Genomic DNA, 25,463 nt, shown 5'->3' on the forward strand with positions numbered 1-25,463 from the left:
TTCACACACATTGTACCAATGTCAATAACCTGGTTGTTTTTTTTTAAAAAAAATATATTTTTAGTTGTATATTAACACAGTTTCTTTATTTTGTTTGTTTATTTTCCTGTGGTGTTGAGGACTGAACCCAGTGTCTCACATGCGAGAGGCAAACTCTCTACCATTGAGCCACAGCCCCAGCCCCTAACCTGGTTTTGATATTTTATAAGATTAAAAAAAATAATAATGAAAGAGGGGAAACTGGGTTTAGCTGACAAAGACCTCACTGTACAATTTTTTCAACTTTCTACGAATATATAAGTATTCCAAAATAAAAAGTTAAAAACACATACTTGCACATACAAGGAAAAAAATCACAACAAATGAAAATGAACCACAGCCAATTTTATTTAAATTCTTCAAAATGTACACTGAATATGTTAATTGCTTCTAAAATGTGTCACCCTTTATATATTGGCTTTATTATTTCATATTCCCCTTTTTCATGTATTCTTTACAGCTCTTCAGTAGAAGCCAGAATCTTGGGTTGCCCAGTTGGGTGCCTAAAATGTGCAGAAAAAAAATTGACATGGTAAATAGAAAATACTTTCTGAAAAAGCTAACATATAAAAAAGTGATACAGCATTAATATAACTTTTGGCAAATAGCAAAATATAACAATAACAGAATCATCAACAACACTGAAACAATAATCGATACAAAGTGATCCTGGAGTAAACAGAAAAAGAAATCATAAAATTTATTAATAATTCAGTTATTCTAGACTTGGTTGAAAGATGCCATTTTAATTCATCCTTTTCTTTTAAAATTAATCTTTCTCTAAAATCTCAATTAAATGGAGTACCTGAATGTTCCACAATTTCCTCCTACCTAACAACTTCCTAATGCCCAGCCACATATAATCTTAACATCTAAAAAGAGAATTAAGGATGATTTGGAATCTCAAAATTACAAGGTCATTCAAGTTCCCTCAATATCTAATATACAGGATCTCTACCAAAATAGGGCATTATTTTTGACAGTTAAATATGAACATCAGATAAAAGATATAATGAATTTTGTAAAGAACCAGCATTAATAGGTAAAACAAGACCAACATTTTAATAGATACATTTCTTTTACTTAGAAAGAACACACATTTCAAGCACAAGAAGGCTACACATGTAGGTATGTTATCAACTACTAACTAAATGAAATATTGAAACCCTGAAGAAATGAGTTAATGAAGTCACACAGGAAGACAAAATTGTTTCAGTTCCTTAATCTCAACATATATAATACTTCATAGAAAATTATTTTCAGTTAGTAATTTCTTAAAACAAGATGTTTATGAAGTTGGAAAGATAAAAATCTGATACTGAAATGTTTTCCAAATTCATGCAGCAATTATGTTCTTGCTAAATCCCAGACAGAAAGAAAAAAAATAAGTGGTTCTTACCTCTGACCTACTATTCTGATTAAGTTTCTTTTCAATATTCATGGCCAACATCTGGCTTCTAAAAGAAAGGCTTTTGGTCTTTTCAATCACTTGCTGATAGGGTGAGACTGCATTGTTACCCATAACCACATGGCCCTAAAATGAAGTAGAGGAAAACTGTTCCTGTAATGCTAATGACATGTTTCCCAGTAAGGCATGAGCATGACATGACAATACTACATATTGTTGCACATATTTTTATATACTGTACAGAAATAACAATATTTATGTGCAAGAAAAAACAAGAGGTTGATGTTAACCTCAAAGAACTATTATGCATTAAAAAAAATGAAACAAAAATTCTTAATAGATTAAATGTACTAATAGAAAATTCCCAGAAGTAGTAAAAAAATCAGTGATTATGATTTAGTATGTACCATAACTAACACAATACTCACTAATTTAGAATCAATCTTGGCATCTAGTCTTGCATTTCTAATCAAATTCACAATCCATCTTTCAGCTTCTTCTGGAGTCATGTTCAGTTTATCTGCCAACATACTAATAACAAAAAAAGTAAAAACAGCAATGTTAATTAACCAGGCCAAAAACCTGTTTTACATACATAGTGTTTGATCCACTCTGTGCAGAGACTTCTGGGTTACATTCTTTTACATACCATGTCTGCATTGTTCATATTTATGTCTACTGTCTTGTAATGTTTTCATTTCACCAGCCAGACTATAAGATCCTTGAGTGGAAGGTACTATGCTCTGTATTTATAGAAATCCTTCTGGTTTCTGGTGTACCACCTTATACATAACAATGTGAGGGAAAAACAGGTTTTATGATATATAATGATTATACAAAGTAAACCTATAAGGAGCATCAGTAAATAAGTATAATCTAATGAAAAACAACAAAAGCAAAAGGATACTGTGTATGATTGTGTTACAAACTTGGGTTTCTCCACAGAGATGTACACCACATAACCTAAATGGCTATCAAACTGAGATAATCAGAAAGACAAACTCTTTAAGTCCTTCATCTAAAAATGTTTTCTGACATCAATCAATCTGTATTTTATATTTTTTCAACTTATAATCAGATTTTAGATGACCACTGCAGTGCTAGATTTATCAGGGCTAAAACAAAGGACTAGCTTTTATAGCAGCTAAATCATCAGTCAGTTGATGGGAGAGTATCTATGTATGCATGTATAGTATTAAAGAATATAATATATATGCACGCATATATGATATATGATAATATTACACAATAGCCAGCCCCTTGGTGTAATCACTGGTTTGATTAAAACATCAACAAAATAATTCCTTGCAAAAAGACTACAATTCCTGAACTGATAGCATTCTCACCTTTAAAATGCAAATATTTAAGACATTAGTATAATTAACTCTTATAATTATGTAATTCTAGAGCTCCCAACCAAAATCTAACCTAAATTTACTTAATAAAAGTACCTTTATAAAAATAATTTCTCTGTGGTACCCTTATTTCATGTTTATCGACAGGGAGTTAAAATGTGAAAATTAAGTTGGGCTATCAATACAAAGGTACAAATTTATGAAGAGGTGATTTCTAAAATCCCAAAATAGGAAAGAGTACCGTTTTATTTAAACAAAAAGGTATTTTTTTAAGGAAGAATTCTTATAATTGTGTTTTCTGTGGCTTCCTTTTATTTTTCATGAGTACTTGACTTGTTTTAGAGAAATATAAATTCCATTCTCATGTGCACTAAAGTAAGCAAATCTGAAGCTGCTAATTTAGAAATAAATAACAAGTTTTCCAAAATTTTATACTCATATTTTTCTTCAGTTAGCAAAAGTAAAATAACTATTGAAATTGAAATCTTTAAGATCTATATTTTTTTAAAAAGCAGAAACAATTTTTACATAGCAAATAGATATGTACAATTGGTATAAAAATTTTTAAAGTTACAATATAGAACCTACTTACAAGCTATTAAAGTAATAACAAAATATCTAGTCTTGAAACCTAAGTTAAGACTCCTCTCCTTGTTGCCTATGCCCAATTAAGAAATCCTTCTGTCATTAATCATAACTTCTCATCTAAAGTTCCTTACACATCTATTCTCATTTTTAAAGACTCTCATCTCCACAAGCCATACTAAACCTCTCTGTTCATTAAACACGCCATACTCTTAACTACTTCAGGGCCTTTGCACATGCTGTGAAATCTGCTTAAATAGGCCAACTCACCCTTTTCTTCACTTAGAGCTGTTAACATGGGTCTCAGCTAAAACAGCATACTCATAAGCCTTCCAAGACACCTCTTCAAACTATGATGCATTTATTTGGTGCTTTTATAACCAACCCCCTTCCTTTTCAACAGTATCAATAATAGCTGTAGGTTATTTTGTTGTATATCTACTTTTAATAAAGACCATATATATGTAACCAAAGAGCATGCACTATATTCTCCTTCTTTACTAGTATGTATCCAGCAATTAGCACAATGCCATTCACACAGGAGACAATTAATAATAGATTGAATCTTATTTTAGTCCCTTTCCTAGTTTAGCCTCCATTGCTATTTCCCAGTTCTCCAACTGATTAACCTCTTAAATCTCAATGCAATCTATTTTACAGAGCTACCAGGTTAATTTTAAAACCCAACTAATCAGTTTATTCCCAAGCTCCCTTCAAAACAGAGGAACCTGTTTTGAACAGGTTTCCAACATCTCATTATTCTCCCTCATGAATACCACATGCAGACCAAACCAAACCACTTCTCTTCATTCCCTGTCATTTATTCAATAAAATATGAACTGTGTTAGATACTAACACTAAAATATCACCTGATCTCGGCCATTAGAGTTTTAAACAGGAGGGTAGGACAGGGTATAATCACCTAATTCTGAAAATATATAAACTAAGACTAATGAAGAAAAACTTGAAGGACTATATGAAAGGCACAGTGTTTGCCAGTTCTAGTTCAGGGCTTTGCCAACAGTTTTCTTGAGGAAATTATATCTAATTTTCGATTTTAAGATTTAAAAAAAATCCATTTATGTAACTACACTAAAATTCTCTTATCCCACCTCTTTCTTTAAATCCATATTCTAAATCTTGTATTCCAACACGGCTGGAAAAAATTCAACATTGCAAGACAATTTTGCAAGACCCAAATGATTTGCATGCTGTGAGCTCTAACTGCACTTTGGGGATTTACTGTTCGTACTGTTTAGTGAATCAAGTCAAAGAAAAACCTGAAATAAGGTCTAAGAATTGTTAGTAAATTATTGATGGTGTCTCAGGTTATCTAAGCCATCAATCTTTCCTACAGTGAATTAAATATGGCAATAGTCTAGTTTCTTTTAAGTAACATGAAAATACAATAAATGGAATTAATGATTAACAGAAATTCTCAAAGTCTACAATTCTTTTCCATTCTAATAATGTCATACAAAAATAGTAAAGGTTTGAAAAGTTTAAAAAATGTATTATCTTAGCTGGATAATTACATGGTGGCACATGCCTGTAATCCTAGCTACTTGGGAGGCTTAGGCAGGAGGACTTCACCAACTTTAAAAGACCCTATATCAAAAATAAATAAATAAAAAAGGGCTGGGATGTAGTTTAGTGGTAAAGCAACCCTGGGTTCAATCCCTAGTACTAGAAGTGGGAGGAATTAATAATATCAGGAAAACTTAAAGTAAAAAAAAAAAAAGTTGGCTTAAGTTGTCCTGATGTTATTAGGAATCACTCACTTTATCAATAAACTAAGTAAAAGATAAAATGCATCAAATGTAGAATGAGAAAAATATCTAATACAATCCAGATTTTAAACATTAAAAAAATAAATTCTACATTTAGATTACACCAAAAATCTCAACCTTGTCTATAGGTAACTTAAAGGAGACATGTAAATATTTTCTATAAATCTCGTTCATACATCTTTGATTACTTGTCCTGACAATACCATATTGAATGTTAAATAAGACAGAGTTAAGTACTAATTCAAAAGACAAAGCAAAAATAGTCTATACTCAGTTCAATTTCTTTAATTAAGTATGTTCACGATTCTAGCACAAAACACACTTTTGTTTTGGGCAGTAATTAATACCAGTGATCCCACTTAAGAACATATATATGTAAATCTTGATGTAGGGACTATCAAGTCTTCAGTGCCTAATCTTTTTAGATGGGTCTCCCTTCTCTGAACTCTCCCATAGCCATCAACCACCACCCCCCACCAACACTTCTTATCTTAAAAGATTTGGGTAAATAAGAATTTTGGAGTCCAGCATTTCCTATGTCTTATTAACTGCTTCTTTATATAATCTCACTATAAACATAAATACTGCTGTTTCAGGCATTAAGATACGTGAACCTCTGGCCTAGTTTTTACTGAACGATATGGCTAATATTTCCAAAGAAAAGTATTTCAGGTCTTTAGTAAGTGTATGGTATGGAAATAAAAAATAAGTGTTAAGTAGAAACTGTGTTTAACTGTGAAACTGAAAAGAAATAGAAGAAAAATAGAAGAAAACTGAGAAATGTTAAATGCTGCATGTAATAACGAATTTTCAATATCTTCCAGTAGTTAAAAGAGTACACTACCTTATATTACAGTTAAATGATAATGGTCTTTGAAACTATCTCAGTCTAGCCATGTTCTACTTCTCTCTCCTATCAATAAGTATAATTCTTATGCTTATTGATATGAATTTTTATGTGGTATAAGAATTTTGGAAAAACTATTAAGATCTAACACGTAGGGCTGGGGTTGTGGCTCAGTGGTAGAGTGTTTGCTTGGCACCTGTGAGGCACTGGGTTTGATGCTTGACATCACAGAAAAATAAAAAAATTAAATACAGGTATTGGGTTCATCTACAACTAAAAACATATTTTTTTAAAAAAGATCTAAAATGTTACTTCATAAAATAAGTAATGACATCATAATTTAAAATCCGTAAGAGTAGTTGGCAAATACTTTCTTTAGTGAAAAGCCAAAACTAGCTCTCTTTAGGGAAATCATATTAATGTATGCACCATTGTGTTTATCATACACATTCAAAATATTACTTCCATACTTTGTTTTTTTATCTACAGTTGAAAACTGGTCCAAGAATTATTTTAAAACAGCTTTTAAATTTCAGACACACAACACATCTGATAAACTATCCAGTTATACTAAATTAAACCCACCATGGGTAATCTCTTTTGACAGATGTTGCATATTTTATAATAAACAGATTTGTAACTTATCCTACAAATATATAGGATTGTATATAAACTGATAAAAACATCCTTAACATGCATTTTTATAAAAATATGACTATCACATGTGCTTATAGTCAACAAGTAAGAATGTTCCATATCATGACTGTAGAGTTGTTTAATAAACCACAAATTTCACTATTCTATTCAGCATTTAAAATGTGTCCTTTGAGGGACAGGCAAAAGGCCAGAAACATATGCTTTTCCCCCTCAAAAGATAAAATATCAAATAAATATACAGTAATTAGAGGTAGAGGCAAGCCAACATGAACTAGTGAATGGAATAATGTGTCATAATTAGTATTCAGTGGAAAAAAATCCAGTTTGGTGCTTAGGAAATTTCATTTAAAGATTTATCAGGGTTCACCAAAACTTCTAAATTACTTGTTTCATTTTTCCAATACACTAAATATGTCCATGTACTTCTTGCTAACCACTAAATAATGTTCTTCAAAACACCTTTCTTAATTTGCAGTTTTATATTCATTTGTGCATTTATTTAATATCTACTTATTCCTCTGTATTTTAAGTTTTTTGAGGGGATACTCCCAGCTTTCTCCCCAGTGACTGGCCTGAGAAGACACTCTCTATAACGTGTTCTTCTTTGAACTATACATATTGGTTATGCTGTTAATTAATTACTACATTGTTTATTTGTTCTTTCAAAAATTTGAATACTACCTTTTAGAAAAGGTTTTGCACATTCTCAAAATAAAATTATAGAATGGGAAGAAGCATGGTTGCAGGGAATAAGAAAGTAGTGGGAGGAAAGTAAGAACAATTCAAATTGAGAGGTCCTTGTGGTAATTGTACCTTGAATGTACCCATGTAAAACATCCAGGGTGCAATATTTTACTATGGTTTTGTTAGATGTTAATAATGGGAGAAAATGAACAAAGGACATGCATGGGAGTGGGGCCCTCCTATAATTCTTAAAACCAAAAAATGATGTTAAGATTTAGGAAAACACAAGTTTGCATCAAAATTACTTAAAAGCCTTTTACAAAAATACAGTATAGATTTTACCCCTATTTCAGAGAGTGTTTTTGTCTTTTAGGTGTTCACCCATTATTTTTATTTCTTTTCAAAGATTATCACTTGATTCTGTTATGTAATCAGAATCACTAATTTAGATAAAGCAATGATTCCCTAAGTATGACTGTAAAAGAATCATTGGAGAAGCTTTCACTCATTTTCAAGTGTTTACTCCCTATATTTTTATTAGTACATTTTAATTATGCATAATGGTGGTGCTGTTACATATTTGTACATGATATAACAATATAATTTGGTTAGTATTTTTCTCCTTTCTTCATATATATATATATATATATATATATATATATATATATATTTTTTTAGCAATTTTGATTCAGAAAGTTTGGGCAAGGCCAGAAAAATCAATTCTTTTTAAGTTGTTTAATTTCTCCAGATTAATTCAATGTAAAGCTGAGTTTAATAACCTCTGGAATAGAGCTGGGTATGGTGACATATGCTTGTAATCCCAGCTACTTAGGAGGCTGAGGCAGAAGGATATCCAGTTCAAGGCCACCTCAGCAACTTAGCAAGGCCCTATTTCAAAAAATAAAAAGGACTGGGGATATGGCTCAGTGGTTAAGCACTCCTTGGTTCAACCCCCAGTACAAGAATAAATGAAACATTTTGAATTGAAGAATGGTTGCTTTTTTGCTATGTTTAAAAGTAAATATTAGTTCTATTGATCATTTTCATGAATTCCAAGTCCTTGGAATCTGAATCAAGAGGTTTGCTGCATTTGTGAAAGCCCAACATGATTACTTGATATTAATTATTTTCAGCTGCTGTATTTCTAATTCAGTGGAGCAGCTTTAAAAACATGAAAAAAGCTACCTTCAAGAGCTTTGTAATGTTGTGAACAACCAATTAAAAAAAAAAGCTACCTTATTTATTATATAAGATATTAGATCACTGATCTCCCATTCCATTACTATACTAGGCTGTAATTTCATGGCAAAAAAAATGGTGACCAAATGTAGTGACTTTCAATTCTGGCTGTACTTTGGAATAACCAGGTATTCTGGCTATATCACAGAACAGCTTACTTTTAGTAAATTTGATTCAAGGTGGCTACAAAGAACTGTGTAAAACAAAGCTACAGAGACTCTGAGTTAAACACAAACTTTGGGATTTAATCTTTACTCTCTGGCTCAACTGACACTTTAAATGGCTAAATGGTCTAAACCTATTACTTCTGAAAATACAAACTGTTTACAATGAAAAGGAATTTATAGTAAGGTACAGAAACCTATTACCCTAGGTTCTGACACTAAATAAGACCCAAGTAAGATTAATGGCCTGAGCCTTAAGTTGCCCAGCTAATGGACTTACACTCTGTGTTTTGTAAATCTTTGTTTCAGAAGTCTCAAGGCTCCAAAATGAATTCTTAGTTGTCAGTAGAAAAAGAGCTATGGGATAAGTAGGCCCTGCTTTGATCTGTTTGTACACATACACAAATATATGTAATACTGCATTTGAAAAAAAGTACTTTAGTTTACATGATACATAGGCATCATGACCACTCAAGGTTTGAAATCCATGGATCTACAACTTGAAATGTAAACTACCTTTCAAGTGAACCATGCTGAATAATAGAGATATAACATTGCCATCACTGCAAAAACATCTACTGAAGAGTCTAATCTAGATAACTGTAGTGGTGGGTTAAAAAGTTCCCAACATTTCTTTCAGCTCAAAAATTCTACCTTAATATTTGGAGAAAATATATTAATCTGTGTATTCTTTACTTTTCTTTCTATGTATTCTTACTTGTCCATGTTAGTGAAACATTCCACAGGGAGCTTTAAAGTTTGAACAACCCTAAATGAAAGCAAGTACTATCACTACAGAAGAAAAAGATTATTGAACTTTGGAAAACCACCAGGAATTTAGTCTGAAAATGTTTTAGAGACTTTGTCTAGCAGAAAATTAAAGGAATCAAAGAAAAAATAAAAATCTACACTATGATAAATCTGAAAATTATTTGGCAATAATAATACTACAGACCAGTTTACAGAAACATTCCTACTTTATTATCTTCTTTGAGTGAGCTATACATTTCTCCTAAGTAGACAGGAAAAATACTTAAATTTATTTCACTGCTAAACATAGGAAACTGAATCTTAAGAAATAAAATAGTGAATCCAAGGTCTAGAAGATAATAAAAGCAAACAGTAAGAATTTGAAAAAACCTTTGATTAAAAACACAAAGTTAAAAAACATTGTAATGGGCTGGGTGTGGCCTGTAATCCCAGCAGCTTTTGAGGCTGAGATAGGAGAATGGTCGGTTCAAAGACAGTATCAGCAAAGGGGAGGCGCTGAGTAATTCAGTGAGACCCTATCTCTAAATAAAATACAAAACTGGGGTGGGGATGTGGCTCAGTGGTCAAATGCCTGAGTTCAATCCCTGGTACCCCTCAACCCCCCCAAAAAAACCCAAACACTGTAATGTTAAAAAATGTTAGCTTACTACTACAAAGAAGAAAAGAAATTTATTCACTTAACAAATATTTATACTATATATATATATATATGTATATATACATATATATATATATATTACACTGTACAAAGCATGCTAGGTGCTACAAAATTAGTACAGTCAGTGATAAAGACACAAAAGGGAGAGAGAACCTTTCAAAGGGTTCACAACCAGGGTAAAGAAGTTCTAGACAACAAACAAAAATCCCCAAACACCCAAGTGACCACATTTTAATGATAAATGGAGAAAATTCCACAACGAACACCAAAATGCTAACATTCTTCCCTCACAAGCTCTAATTATAAATCTCAAGAACAAACAATGCATGAATTCAGTTATTACCTCTTTATCTCAGACTATAAATGTATTGTGTAAGACAGATTTTTAAAATTATGTCTTCATGCTTTAGTAAAGTACAAATAAAACTAAATTTCAAGATCAACAAGAAAAGTCCCATGATCTCTATACTTCTAACTCTGGATAAACACTTCCTGATAATCACTTAAATAACAGCCCACTAAAATAACATTAAAGAAAAAGGATTTGGTCTACACACAATTCCTCAGAGGCAAACATTAAAGTACTAAGTTTTTATGTTTTTATTTGACTTCATCTGTGGCCAAAGGCAGTAATTATTTTTCAAACTCTAAAATGTGAAATTAGTTTCGAATAGGTTATGTACATTTCACAATTTTTTTCCCAATAATTTTCTCACATAAAAGAAAATTTCAACTAAAATTCACCATAATTTTTCCATGTTTCAACATTTTAGGATGTCACAGGAGTTTACTATATGAGAATTCAAATAGGTAATTAAATAAAACAAACTTAATTAACAAATGATTACCAAATGTAGTCTTTCAACAAAACTTAAAATTTACTGAGGGCTAACTACTTATTTCAACTACTGTTGAAAATCCTTTTAAAACTGGTAACTTTGGTTTTCTTCCTATGTAATGGTACAATAGTATTTACTCCTTACCAAGTAACTAAGAATCTTATACTACCTTAAACTTCTTATTTTGAAAAATTATGCTGTGCCACACACATGAAAACTAAAAATTTTTCTGAGTCTGCAGCATCAAAAAAGTTAATTTTTTATAAATCTCTAATAAATTGTTTCCTTTTTATTCTATAAGTGAAATAAAATAAAGAGCCAATTAACTGGGATTCTAGTAAGTATAACTATTTTATAATAAGCGGAAAATTCCAGGAATTTGAAAGTAAAAAATACATATCAAATCAGAGTTCTTACTTAATGCTGATACACTGGTGGATTCGACAAAAAGTCTCAAATATAAACAGACGGGCATTTTCAATGAAATCCTCAAGACAAGCCACCAGGAAGAAGTCATTCACAAGCACCTATGTGTGTAAAATGAAAAAAAAAAAAAATTAATGATTCACACAAGCAATTTTCAAAACCTGACTCAAACGCTCTGTCTGCTTTACTTACTGTTCTAATCACTACGACTATACCACCTAAACAGAGTTCTACACCACAGCACCCTCAAGACACTCCATATGTTCTAGCATCTAACAACTTAAACAAGCAGTAAAACAATGGTTGAGGAAAAAAGACCTCAAAACTCATTCCACTGATGACTTTAAATAACAGTCATCATATTATATATTATCATATTATCATATATTAAATAAATCATATATTATATATCATATATTATCATATATATATCATATATTAAATAAATCATATTAAATAAATCATATATTAAATAAAATATATATATATATATATATATACTTTTTTTTTAGAGAAATAAGATCTTAGCCTGTCAACTTAGCCTGAGTACAAAAGATAAAACTGATGACTAGTAACCTGAGAATCTAGTAAATGGAACTATGCTTATCAGGTAAGTTCTTATTTTAGTAATTCAAAACTCATTAACTAATTCAAGTTTCAATTAAACAATAGAAACACCAGAGTTATTTCATAACTACAACATTCTGAAGACAGCCACCAATAAAACAAAACAGTGAATCACAGTTGTGACATGTAATTCACAGTGACCCAGCCTATACATATAAAAGACCTACCTAATTAAGTATTCATGTGTGCATTTAAAATACCTCCATTTTTTTAAAGTTGTAGATGAACACAATACCTTTATTTATTTGAATCCAGTGCCTCCCATGTGCTAGATGAGTACTCCACCCGGGCTACCATCCCAGCCCAAAATACCTCCACTGTTTTAACAAACTAACTTAACAGATATACATATAAGCCAACATTAAAAATGTCTTCACTCTTAACATTTCCAAATAATCTGCCATTTTAAGATTAACATATTTCTGATTCAACTGATTAATTCTATAATATTCAAAAATTTAATTAGTTTATAAGTAAATATTTATACTCACCGATTCACATTCCCTCAGCTTTTTCTGAGCCCCATCAAAGTCAAAGTTAACATATAAGCATTCAACAAATTCTGTAATTGGGTCTTTATATGTATAAGACTCCTGTAAAATTAAGTCAAATGTCCAGTTAGATTGGATTAAACCCTGTTTATCAACTGCTCCTAAATGATCCCACTCTTCCTGTTTTCTTCCTCTTTACCATTGATTCATAGCAAATAGCCTAGTTTCATCTTCAAAAAGCAATTCCTACAATCCTGATTCCAGATCACCGTAAGGTTGTAATACTTTTCAACTCCAAATTCTCATCTTAAAATCATTCCAAAAGCTTGACCAAAGTGTCCTTTAGTTTATAAACAATGATGAACTTTCCCAGGTACAGATATATTCTTTCTTACCCTACTAGTGACAATTACTTCTTTGTAATTTATTTTATTCTTGGATAAAATTTTTACAATTTCTCCTAATCCACGGTGTTTTATGGGTTTTTTTTTTTGGAGGGGGGGAGGGGAGCTCACTACAAATCAATCAGCAGGGCTGTATGGCTTATGCCCAACTTGAAGACTATTCTAAAGGTCACTCCTCTAGAATTATGCAGCTAATGATCTCCCAAACAAGCAGCTCCAGATAGCTTGTCTTTGCAGTAAGAGCAACACATATGCATTAAGTAGTCACCTAGCAAACAGCAATAATCATTCATATCACACCTAACATAAGAATATCTTGGACATAAAGACAGTAAATGCTAATTTAAATCTCTTCTGACTTCTAAACTTCATGTATGCTTCTCTCCTATTTTCAGTACATTTTTACCTTAAGAAATAAGAGTCTTATTTTAGAAAATCAGACTAGACCTAAAGTTGTGGTACTTTAAAAAAAATAAAGATTTGTTTTACCTGTTGAATAACTTTTACTAGATCTTTTAGCACCTGCCGGCGTTTGCGAACATCTTTGTTTGTTATAACTGCAGTAGTCAAATAACGGAGAATATGTGGACACATTGTCTGAATTGCATTAAGATATCTAAGGTAAAAATAATAGTTAATATTCAGTAACTTATCTAGTTTTCTACGTCTACAACCCAGTGTGAGTTAAACACTTGAGCGCCCATCAGATGCACTGTTTTACTAGCCTGAAAATGAACACTGAAGAATAAATATTGTAAGGACATCACCTCCAAGGAATTAAAGAAAGCGCATTCAACTATAGTAATCTAAATGACAATCCAGCTAGTATTTAACTTAGAGTGAGATGAAAGACTCATTTAAAAAACTAAGTATTACATATAATTGCTGACTTTGAAAGGCTAAGTAGATGTGCTGCTGGTATATTCTGAAAAACTACTAAGGTTATGACTTTTCATTCAGCCATTAGAATAATTATGTGAAAACTTTCTGGGTGCAAAACAATCATCATAATTAGAAAATCAAGCACTTACACAAATGTAACAATCAGGGATGAAATACTGGAAACAATAGGGAGAAGTCAACTATTACATTATTACACAATCTGGGTTAAATCAATAGCAAAAGCAATCAGAAAAAAGGGAACAGATGTCAGGTAATGTCAACAGAGCCTTGGCTAATATTTAACAAATCTTGCTATGACAATCAAGAATGGATAACCCCCTCTGTCATGCCATGTATTTCTTCTGAAAAATTCCTTAAACAACTCCTTATTTATTTACCTAACAGGTACTCAGTGGGCACCTCTGAGTGCCAGGTTTCATGCTAGTTTAGTGGCTGAACACTTAAACCCTAAAATCTCACGCCACATGAATTGCTCTCCCAGTATACCCCTAAAAACCTAAATCCTAGTCATCCATCAAAGTCCAACTTAAATATCTTATCTTCCAAGTTCTCTCAGTCTATAATTTTTTTCTATTTTATTGTACTGTGGATTCCCTACAAATACACTTTAAGAGAACCCTAGAATTTAACACTTAATACTATATAGTGCCACTCAACCTCCCTTAAATGCTCCCTAAACAAGGCAAGGTATAAAAAGAATCAATATCCATTCAAGAATATAAAAACTTCTAGGGGTTGGGATTGTGGCTCAGTGGTAGCGTGCTCACCTAGCACAGGTGGGACATGGGTTTGATCCTCAGCACCACATAGAAATAAAGGCATTGTGTTGTGTCCATCTACACCTAAAAAATTAAAACAAAAAACAAACAAACAAAAAAAAAAAACTAGGAAGAGAGACCTAAAATGTACCAAATAAAAGTTGTATCAAGCCAGGCATGGTGGCACACGCCTGTAATCCCAGCAGCTCAGGAGACTGAGGCAAGAGGATTGCAAGTTCAAAGCCAGCCTCAGCCAAAATGAGGCACTAAGCAACTCAGTGAGACCCTGACTCTAAATAAAATACAAAATAGGGCTGGGGATGTGGCTCAGTCGTCGAGTGCCCCTGAGTTCAATCCCTGGTACCAAAAAATAAACAAATAAATAAATAAAAATAAAAGTTGTATCATCTTAGAAACTGAACTCTGAGTTTCAAGTGGCAATTTAAAAAACTGTAATTCTCATTCAGAACAATTAATAATTCTCCACATTCTCTTGCCAGCAACCTCACATACAAGCATAGGAGGACATAATTGTTTTCTTACTATTAGTGTAGCAGACACTTATGAGTTCACAAATAATTCGTCTAAAATCATTATACAGCAATAATAAATTCTTTAAGTTTATTGTATATGACATTAAACTCATATTTCTTTTTTGCTTATCTTGACTTTCTATCATTATACCATATATATTTTTATTATTTTTTTTCTGGAGAATTACTTCCTTGGGAAATCATCTATTTCTGATAGAAACAAACTTGAGATAATGTAGGTACATATTATATATAAAAAATTTTAAATCTAAATTTACAAATTAAATTCCTTCATCAACAATAACTTCACTTAACTAGGTTCAAATTTAGAGGTTCTGACACAAATGTTTATCAATTAATGCTGACCTGAAATGAGACCTCACATACTTTTTTTTTTGGTAGTGCTGCAGATCAAACCCAGTACCTCATGAATGCTAGGCAAGCACTGTACCACTAAGCTCATACCCAGCTCTTTTTTACATTTTGTCTTTCAAAACATTTTTTTTTTTGTAGACTGGTACTACTAAATACTGCTATTAATCAAAAAGCATATACTTTAATTGGGTTTAATATACTTATTGCTTATTCTATTAAATTCTTCTTTTGATATTGCCTTTAAGTGTCATTACACTTAAGATTAATCACCTCCAATTCAACTGGGTTAAATTTTGAAATATGAAAATTTCCTTTGTACTTAATTGTCTAAAATTTTTGGAAACTATTATTTGAGCTTGAATATACGGCTGTTGAAAATTGTAGAAATGAAGGTCTTTGGACAGAATAGAAAATGTATGTTGCTAGACATTACTTGTGACTCATATATGTTGTCACTGAAAGACTTCAGTATGAATTTTACCATTTTACTTTGTAATTTTATATTGAACAGACTAAAAACCAAAGACTGCAGCAAAAGTTAATAGTGAATCATTTAGTGTGTGACAGTAGTAGTTATGGGCAATTTTTATCACTTAGGAAAATGTCATTCTTCCCCTAGAGCAATATGGTCTCAATATCCTCAACTATAAACAACTGTTTTAGCTTTTAAAAAGCTTAGTTTCTCTGGACATGTTTCTTTGGCTGCTGCAATTAAAAAAAAAAATTTTAACAAAATCACCAATGAGAAATAATTTTCCTTAACTGGAAAATTTTATTTTTAATACCAATTATAATCAGTCAGAACCAATAAGAAACTTGCTTTGGTTGAATCTTCATTTTTATTAATTTTTGTGAGGAAATTCTGCTATGATTCAATATTTAAATTTTCTGAAAGTTGTTTTCTAACTAGTTGCAAATACTGGTATAAGTGTACAGTTTGGTGACGTGGACATATATGGTATTCTTTTAGCACATTATAGTGTGAACTTCTTGCTTTACTATCTAATCCAGTATAAGGAAAAAAATTCCACTCCATTGTGCCTTAAAAGCACATTTAAAGTCCATCTGTCTCTTTGTTTTGACGTATTCACTTATAATAATAAAAATATATAAGTAAACAAAATGTTTCAGTGTGATAATACACATGGCATGAAAAACATCATTCAGGTATAACTGTAGCATCCATAGCAGTAGAATGGGAGACAAAGCATAATGTATAACCTCTATCTCAACTACTCAACTCCACCAGTATACTTCAAAAGCAGCCAAACAGTATCTATATACATATCTACACCTACATATCCTAGTAAGAGAAGCTGCTTTCCAATAAAAATTTATGGACAATGAAGTTTAAAGTTCATATAGTTTTCAAATCACAAAACATACTTCATTTCCCCTCAAGCCATGTAAAATGTAAAAGCTATTCTTAGATCGAGAGAGCATAGGAAAACATTGGCCATGGGCAAGATTTATCAGCCAGTGATTCAGAGTTTGCAGACCCCTAATACACAGCATTGCCATGGTTCTGGATTTCTAAACAAAGCAAAGATACCCCACTTTTTAAGGCAGAGGTGATCCATTCATCCAGTGCAAGTATGTACAGGAAAACAGAGGAAGGTCATGACATAGGGATTAGGGATAATTCTTTCAAAGCTATCTCAATACCCATTCTTATGATTATCAATTATAATGATAATCATATTTAAAATAATATTTAGCTCAGACACAAGGAAAAACATAAATCCATGTTAACAGCCTATATTTTACCAGTGTATTCTTTTATTTTACCTCTCTGGTTTATCATCTTTTTTCTCTGTCAATCCAAATTGAAGAGTCTAAATTTTCATTTGGATGTTCCAACTTTTCTCCAATTCTCACCAATGTATTCTCGTGTTACTTCCTGTGTTATTAGTTTGGACTATAAATTATTTGAAAATGGGCAATACCTCCCCATTTTTAAATCAAATTCTACCATGTTTTTATTTTAAATAAGAGCCTCGGTATTTCTTTTAAAATGTTATTTCATGGTAGCTAAGTAAAAAGGTTTCAGTTTATTTTTTACTCTAGTACAGCCATGTTCCAACTGTACAATTTTACTGAAGTTTTCCTAGTGTTTCACAACCATAAGTCAGAAAATTTAGTAATCAAAAAATACAAAAATATGAAAACTAATGGCAGGACAAATCCGAGGTACCACCTAGATGTCCTGTTAATAATAAAACTTGAAAATTCTTAGGATATTCACATTGTTTTTACATAGAAAGCAAATTAAACTGCTAAGAACTTGGCATCATTCTCTTTCTAACTGGGGAACAAGAAGGCATTGTATTTTAAATGAATTCTTCTTCGGACAGCATTTACATTTAGTAGCAAAGCCTCACCTCTAATAGCCCAGGACCAGGGTTCAACCTTGCACCTGATATATATTATGTTACACTTAAAAGTTCAACATTTTTCAAATGTGTAAATCCATTTTAGATAATAGAATAAATTATGGCAGAAATGATAATATACATGATCTCAGAGACTTTAACCTGTACTGGCATCTGAACTTCCACTTCAAAGATAAATGCATAAAATTATTTCCAAAATGTACACACACACACACCTTTCCCAATTCATAATTCATTTAAAATATCAATATAACACATTTACACCATTCAGTTAAGTTACTAAAAATCATTAAGTTGTTAACAAATCTTTTGGTCATGGCATCAAACCATACTAGGCACTTTAATTTTTACCTTCATAGTTGTGCAGTTAAATATATATATATATTTGCCAGTTTCAACCAGGTCTTCAATTAGACAGTACAAATCATTAATTCTAAAAACTTCAAACCTTGATTACTAATTTTTTTAATACCCTGTATGACTAAATGGAAATGTACAAAGTACTCCTGCTGCATACTTAAGTGTCATAATTGTCTTTAATAAAAAATACTTGAAGGATACACAAGGACCACTTCATTCCTCTTTGATCCCAGCACCTCATTCCCCCTCCAAAACCTTCATATGGCTCTTAATAAAGCTTACTTGCTTCGAAGGAGGCTCCCAAGAAGGAGGGGGCTGCCCTTTTCACATCTTTTTGACTGTAAGACAGGGCTGTGTATTAGTGAGACAATGAGAAAAGTCCCAGGTAATGGCAGAAATTTGCACTTTGAACACGTGTGTTTTGTGTTGTGGGGAAAAAAAAATGCTTCAGTGATGATTAGCTCATTTTCTCAAAGAACACTATTTTCACTTAAATGAAGCAAAATCAAAGTTATTCAGATTAGGATTTCTTCTAGAAAATGGAGTGAACCAGTCCTTCAGGAAATAAATAAATAAATAAATAAACAAAGAACTGTAAAAACTGGAAATACTTTTGCTGTTTGAAAAATTAAAAAAGACACTTTAAGAAAAGTAGAACTGTGGAAAATTTTTTATCTATCAATGGAAGCTTTTCAGCTTTAAAATACCTAAAGCCTTTTCTAATGGGTTTGGCACTGATAGCAATCAATGCAGGGTTTTTTGATGTTGTACAATGTTAACACATTGGAATACCTGCACAACTCACTGCACCAATATTTCCAAAACAACCAATGTGTGTTATAAAGTCATGCATGGGTAAAATTCATTCCAAGTTGTAAAATACATGAATAAGTCTAGAATATCAATATAGTTAAGAACAAGAAGTTTAATGATATGGTTTCAGATTTCATATTAAAAATAACTTTTAAAAAAACATGTGAAGTTTTATTGTATTATTCAAAAAGAATATTCACAGTAATCTGAATAGGTGTTTAGATATAAACACACCTGTTTTCTAACTACATACAGAAAAGACTTATATATGAGACTTAGGCTTTCTTCATATACTTTAAACAAAACCCATCAAAACAAATGAAAATTACGTTTAAAAGCAGATATGAAAATCCAGCAAACATAGATGTTAACCAAGCAATTAAAGAGATATAAAAACTAAAAATGCCATTCTTTTCACTAAATTGTCTTTTGAAAGTCATTCTTCACCTCCTAAGTTTCACAAATCCAATCAATTTACTACTTAGCAATTAAGAAATATATACTATTGCTCTAATTTTTAAACTGTGTTTAAAACATCAATAAATATAAAACCTGAATAGATATAATCAATGCAAAGAAAATCACATTCAACAATTCTTAATAGTACTAAGGGGTTGACCAAAATATTTAAGGGCCATTGGCTATTTGAAACAGTATTCCCTAAGATAACTCTAATATCATTCTATTTCTCCTTCCATACATCCAATAGCGCTTCAGCATATATTACTAATTTGGATCACCAAAGAGGAAGGCTTTTAAGTTAAGTATGTTCCAATAGAGGCCTATTTGCTTCATAAAGTTAGAGTATACCCACATATTCACACACTTAAAAAAATACTTTTAGTTGTAGAAAGAAATTTCTTTTTATGAGGCGCTAAGGATTAGGCAAACGCTCTACCACTGTGCTATAACCCCAGATCTACACACACTTTTATCAACTCTGAAATAATAACCCAGAGTCCTTTCAGTGGATTCATTTAAGAACAACAAAACCCCTCAAAATTCCTTCCTTGGTTAACTGACATAATAATGCCACCTGGGATATTCTTGAATGTAGAGAATGTCCTCCAAGAAGAGTTTGTCCTTATGATTTTTAATTTTTAAAATATTATAGCATTCAAGTTTTATTTTCTTTTATTTTCAATGAAATTAATAGGTTAAGACTAGTAATTTCAATATTTTTTACCATATGGTTAATTTTATTTTCATTGCCTTTGTTGTATTTTTCTTTGCTTTTTATTAAAAATTTAAAAAGTGAGCAAGTACTAGAAGCTATGAATTAATTTGAGGGCTGGCTTTAAAATATTTCCTTTTGTAAAAATTTGATTTTTATCTTAAAATCACAATTGTATTACTAATATCTATAACAACAGGTAATGAATTAAAGTTTAATTTCATGAAAGTCAAGAGTTGTCAGCAAGTGACTCATTATAGAATTTTCAAAGGGGGTTCAAATACTTTCATCTTTCTAGTTTATATTTCCCTTAGTGCTTGAAAATGTTCTAAGAGCCAGATGAATTCAACGTTTCTTTTGGGCTAAATACACAATTGCAAAAAAAAAAAAAAAAAAAAAAAACAAAACCCAGAAGTAGTTATACTACAAAGTGGCAGCATAGAAAGCCAATTCATATTGATTCCTATGGCTGAATTCAGGAAAACCTTTCCGTATCCTTAATCCAGCACTAGGCATCACCAACACTGGAGGCAGCTGTGACAGGATCCATGCTGAGGTCAACTCTGCTCATTCAGGTCAGGCTCATCTCCCCATTCTTCACTTTCAGAATATCAATCCACTCTTAGGATAAACTTACAGGTTTTAGTCAGGAGGGAAGGAAAATACTGACTAAATTATTACTAAATATTGTCTCATTTTCATGCATGTTTGATTAAATCTCCATAGATACTGAGAAATATGTACTCAAATATTGAGTTTGAAATTCTCAAAGCATCTTTTTTTTCATAAGAATAGTTTGATGGCTGCATAAAGGATACAGGAAAATGTACTTCTCAAGAACCAGGCCATAAGGGCCTACTCTCATAGTAGTAGTAAGTAAACAAGACAGCAGCTGAGACTAATTAATCACCAGATGAGAGGACCACAGAATAATCTAATAAAAGATATTAACATATTTAAATATATATTGGTCAATACGGAGGAATGAGAGCAATGTAAAGGATGCTGATAGTGAATGATGAAAATAAAACTTGAGAATGTTCAACCAAATGTTTAAGGTGATACACATGCAAAAATTGCATGGTCCTAGTAGAGTGAATATTCCTATTGCAATGATGGTTGTCTGTCCAGCTTAACCTGATGGTGCCAGGTAAACATTCTAGTCATAAACTAATTCTCTATTCTGATTCCAAGAATCTACAAAGCAACCTCTGGTTTGTTATATAGCTTCCTATGTAACAAGTCTACAAGATGAGAACATTCTGGTCAAATGCACCATATACTTAATCCTCTTAGCACTTATACTACTCATTTTAAATTACTGATGGCAATCTGGTTTATAAATCAGGTTTGTTTTTAAAGCTAGATTCAAATTTGTTTCTCAGAATATTGACAAATAAATGTTCAGAGCTTATCATTTCTTTCAGAACAAAGAAATGCCATCCTTACAGGATTATTTTAGTAGTCTGTTGGCTTTTTTTTCCCCTAAACATTTTAACCTAGCTTTTCATTTCCTCCAATGTATAGACTATTGATTTGGTTATAAACTATAACATCCAGCAAAGAGAAACATGCAAAAAATTTTTAATTTATAATATTAATACTGAATTTCCCACAAATAGGACTTAAGAAAGGAACAACCACACAGGCAGAACAAGGCTGTTGTATACACACTCGTGAATATGTACAGAGAAGGCATATTTCAATGTTATAAACACCCCTCATTAGAAAACAGAAATAACCATAATGCTGTATAAATTATAATTTTCTTCTCTCACCATTTATTTACACTTATAATTAAAACTTTAGAATGCAGGCAAAGTTCATACACTATCTCCTCACTCAATGCCATATCTGTTTTTCCTTTATTAAAAAATTCCTATTACAGAAACATGCAAACAGTGACTAAATTATATCAATACTGAACTTAAGTTGCAATGTTAGTATGAAAAACAAACTAGACTATTAAAAGTGTTCCTATTAACCAGAATCAGGTAAACATTTAGTATTTAATGCAGAAATCACAATACACATCTCTTAAAAATTACTCCTTTATACACACACCACACACACACAATACTGGCACTTTTCCATTGTCTAAATATTTTAAAAAACTGTATCAATAACTTAAATTTCTTTTAAATTCAAATTCCTGGTTGATTATGTTAACAATTTAACTGACAAGGTCAAATATTTCAATCTGAAAAATGTTCCCAAAGCAAACACTTAACAGTACATGCTTATTAATGTAATTCAGTTTAGATCTTTATATCCCATCAACCTATCCAAAACCATCAAGAGTATCATTTTACTTTCAAGACCGAAAATTATGGAAAAATAAATAAATAAATAAAAATAGGCTGTTAACTTAATCTTCATTACACTATCTCTTTCTAAACTATACTTTTGTGAATTAAAATGTTGTTTTAGTGAGCTTCTTTGCTTGCAACTGAAAGACCCCACCAAAACAACCATAGAGGAAAGGTTTATTTAGGAGCTCAGTTTCAGAGGTCTCAGTCCATAAGTGGCTGGATCCATTCCTCAGTGCTCAAGGTGAGACAGAACATGCTGGTGGAAGAGTGTGGCAAAGGGAAGCAGTCCACATGTTGATCAGGTAGGAGAGAGAGATAGAGGCTCCACTCTCCAGATAAAAAATATATATCCCATAATCATACCCGCAATGAACCACTTCCAGCCTCCAGTAACCACTCACTTAATCCCATCAGGGATTAATTCACTAATTAGGTCAAGGCTACAGCCCAATCATTTCTCCTCTAAATCTTGTATTGTCTCACACATGAGCTTTTGGGGGACACCACATATAAACCATAACAAACGTGCATTTTTAAAAACATGTTAAAACCATAAATTTTGTTGTTGTAAATGTGTTAAAATCATAAGTTAACAGACAACTGTGAGCACAAAACAAAATGTAAGAAAACTATAAAATCTTTATTTAGGTTATTAATAAACAGCAAAAACATGGTTTAAGAGTGTTTATGTGAAATCTTGGGCTGGGTTTGTAATCAATGGTAGCATGCTTGCCTTGCACATGTGAGGCACTGGGTTCGATCCTCAGCATCACATAAAAATAATACAAAACACACAATAAAGGTATTGTGTCCATATACAACTAAAAATAAACAAATATTTTTTTTAAAAAGGGGTATTTACATGAAATCCGGTTAACAATGCAGTTAATATAAGTCATAACAAGAAGCAAATAAATAGGGTATATTAATTAAGTAAATGTACAAATGGGAGCTAATTTTGCCACCACACTCTATAAAGCTCAGACAATAATCCTAGAATAGGCTTAAATTTTGAAGTTACAGATTTTAAGGTATGAAATAAATGCAAGTGATCCAAAGAAGACAATCAAGCCAGTGCTAGAATCTAAAAACCTGTAATTTAATGAAGTAACATGGAGATACTTATTCTAAAGGACACAGAAGTGAAAATTATCTTCAAATATGAGATGTTTACAATAAAGCAGACTTGTTTCAGAAACTAATTGAGAAAGAAGGAACCAAAGTTTTAGGGGCATTTGAACTCAACTGAAAGAGTAAATTTTTGAAATTTAGTAGCTAACAATGGAATAAAATGTGCATTTAGAATAATTCATAAAGCAGTGAATTTCTCTTTTTTTGTGATGGTAAATGAAAATTTATTAAATTCCTCATTAAAAGAAAATATTCTGAACCTTTTATTTTGATCCTGTAATGAACCACTTATGAGAGTGACAACTAAATAAAGGCAGGCTACGTACACCCACATACACAATAGCAATATATTAGCAAACAAGCAAAACAATAAACATAAAAATCAGGCACATAGCAATTATGGAATATAAAGAATATATCAATAAAGTATATCCATAATGCAAAATGATCCATTGCATGCCCTGTGTGCTATCATCACATCAAACTATACAAAAAGTCTTAAGTTTTGTAAATTAAAATTTGTAACAAAATGGGATGGAATGAGGCAAAGAAGAAAGAAAAATAAATACTCACCAAAAAAGTGAATTTCTTATTGTCAACAGATTAACAAAAAGCTGGATAGGACAAAGATGATATAAAAAGGATTCTTCCCTAGGATATATGTATTTCTTTCCAATAACATAAACTAGAGCATTACTTCTAAAACTTTAATGTATAGTCATCCTTCAGTATTCACAGGAAATTGTTTCTAGGAGACCCTGAACAAACAAAAATCTACTAATGCTCAATTCGTCTATCTAAAATGGAGTAGTGTTCACTTATAAACTAAGCACATCCTCCCATATACTTGAAATCATCTTAAAATCACAGGTTAACACCTAATACAATATAAGTGCTATACATGTAGCTGTTATGCTATAATCACAAGAACAAAGAATCTGTACATGTTCAGTACAGAAATATTTTCCCCCTGAATATTTTCAATCTTTGGTTGGCTGAATCACAGATGAGCAAACCCACGTATATGGGAGTCCAACTTTATATATAAATTTTCTAGCACCTTGTTAAACATGTTCCAATTAGCTCTTTTTTGGTGAGTCCTGAGATTCTACATGATACCCATGCTACTGACTCAGGGACTTCAAAATAGTACTTTGAGGGGCCTACAGTACACTTCACAAAATAAAGCACTTAAGAGTTACATGTGAGTTTTCCAATTGAAAGCAGATCTACCACACAAGGAATAAATAAATGAGGAACAAAAAAATTTTTTTTAAATATTTTTAGTTGCATATGGACACAATACCTTTATTTTATTTATTTACTTTTTATTTGGTGCTGAGGATCAAACCCAGTGCCTCACAAATAAAAGGCAAGCTCTCTAGCTACAGCCCCAGCCGTAGAACAACAAATTTAAATGTTAACACAGTGAAATAACTTACTGTGGTTGGTAAAGGAAGAGATCAATAATATTATCACGACCTTTGGGGTGATTGAAGAAAACAAACAAAGACCAGTGAATAAGCCATGTTCGCTGCTGAAGAGACTGGAGTGGAGAACTTACAGACTAAAAGAATGGGGGAGGGGGGTGAATATAAAGAAAAAAAATTAATATAAGAGAAAAAGAGAAGAGACTAAATATTACTGATTTCAAATCTGTGATTAAAAACTGGACCCTTGTAAGGCATGTACTAGGGTCATTATCATCAAAGTCTGACCCCATTCTT

General features: G+C 31.6%; 1 protein-coding gene across 1 annotated transcript in view; it reads right to left on the reverse strand.

Moving 5' to 3' along the window:
- Window positions 1-363: 363 nt before the first annotated feature.
- EIF3E (eukaryotic translation initiation factor 3 subunit E) overlaps window positions 364-25,463 on the reverse strand; it is a 42,138-nt gene continuing 17,038 nt past the window's right edge. The window contains exons 7-13 of the mRNA XM_081265984.1: window positions 25,179-25,303; window positions 13,474-13,600; window positions 12,581-12,682; window positions 11,454-11,563; window positions 1,876-1,978; window positions 1,439-1,573; window positions 364-542 (exon numbers count right to left, since the gene is read on the reverse strand). Coding sequence (XP_081122110.1) covers window positions 504-542; window positions 1,439-1,573; window positions 1,876-1,978; window positions 11,454-11,563; window positions 12,581-12,682; window positions 13,474-13,600; window positions 25,179-25,303 — 741 coding nt within the window. The 3' untranslated portion in view covers window positions 364-503. The remainder of the gene's footprint in view (window positions 543-1,438; window positions 1,574-1,875; window positions 1,979-11,453; window positions 11,564-12,580; window positions 12,683-13,473; window positions 13,601-25,178; window positions 25,304-25,463) is intronic.

This window comes from Spermophilus citellus (assembly GCF_964194105.1).
Source record: "Spermophilus citellus genome assembly, chromosome: 14".
Classification (NCBI taxonomy): Eukaryota; Metazoa; Chordata; class Mammalia; order Rodentia; family Sciuridae; genus Spermophilus; species Spermophilus citellus.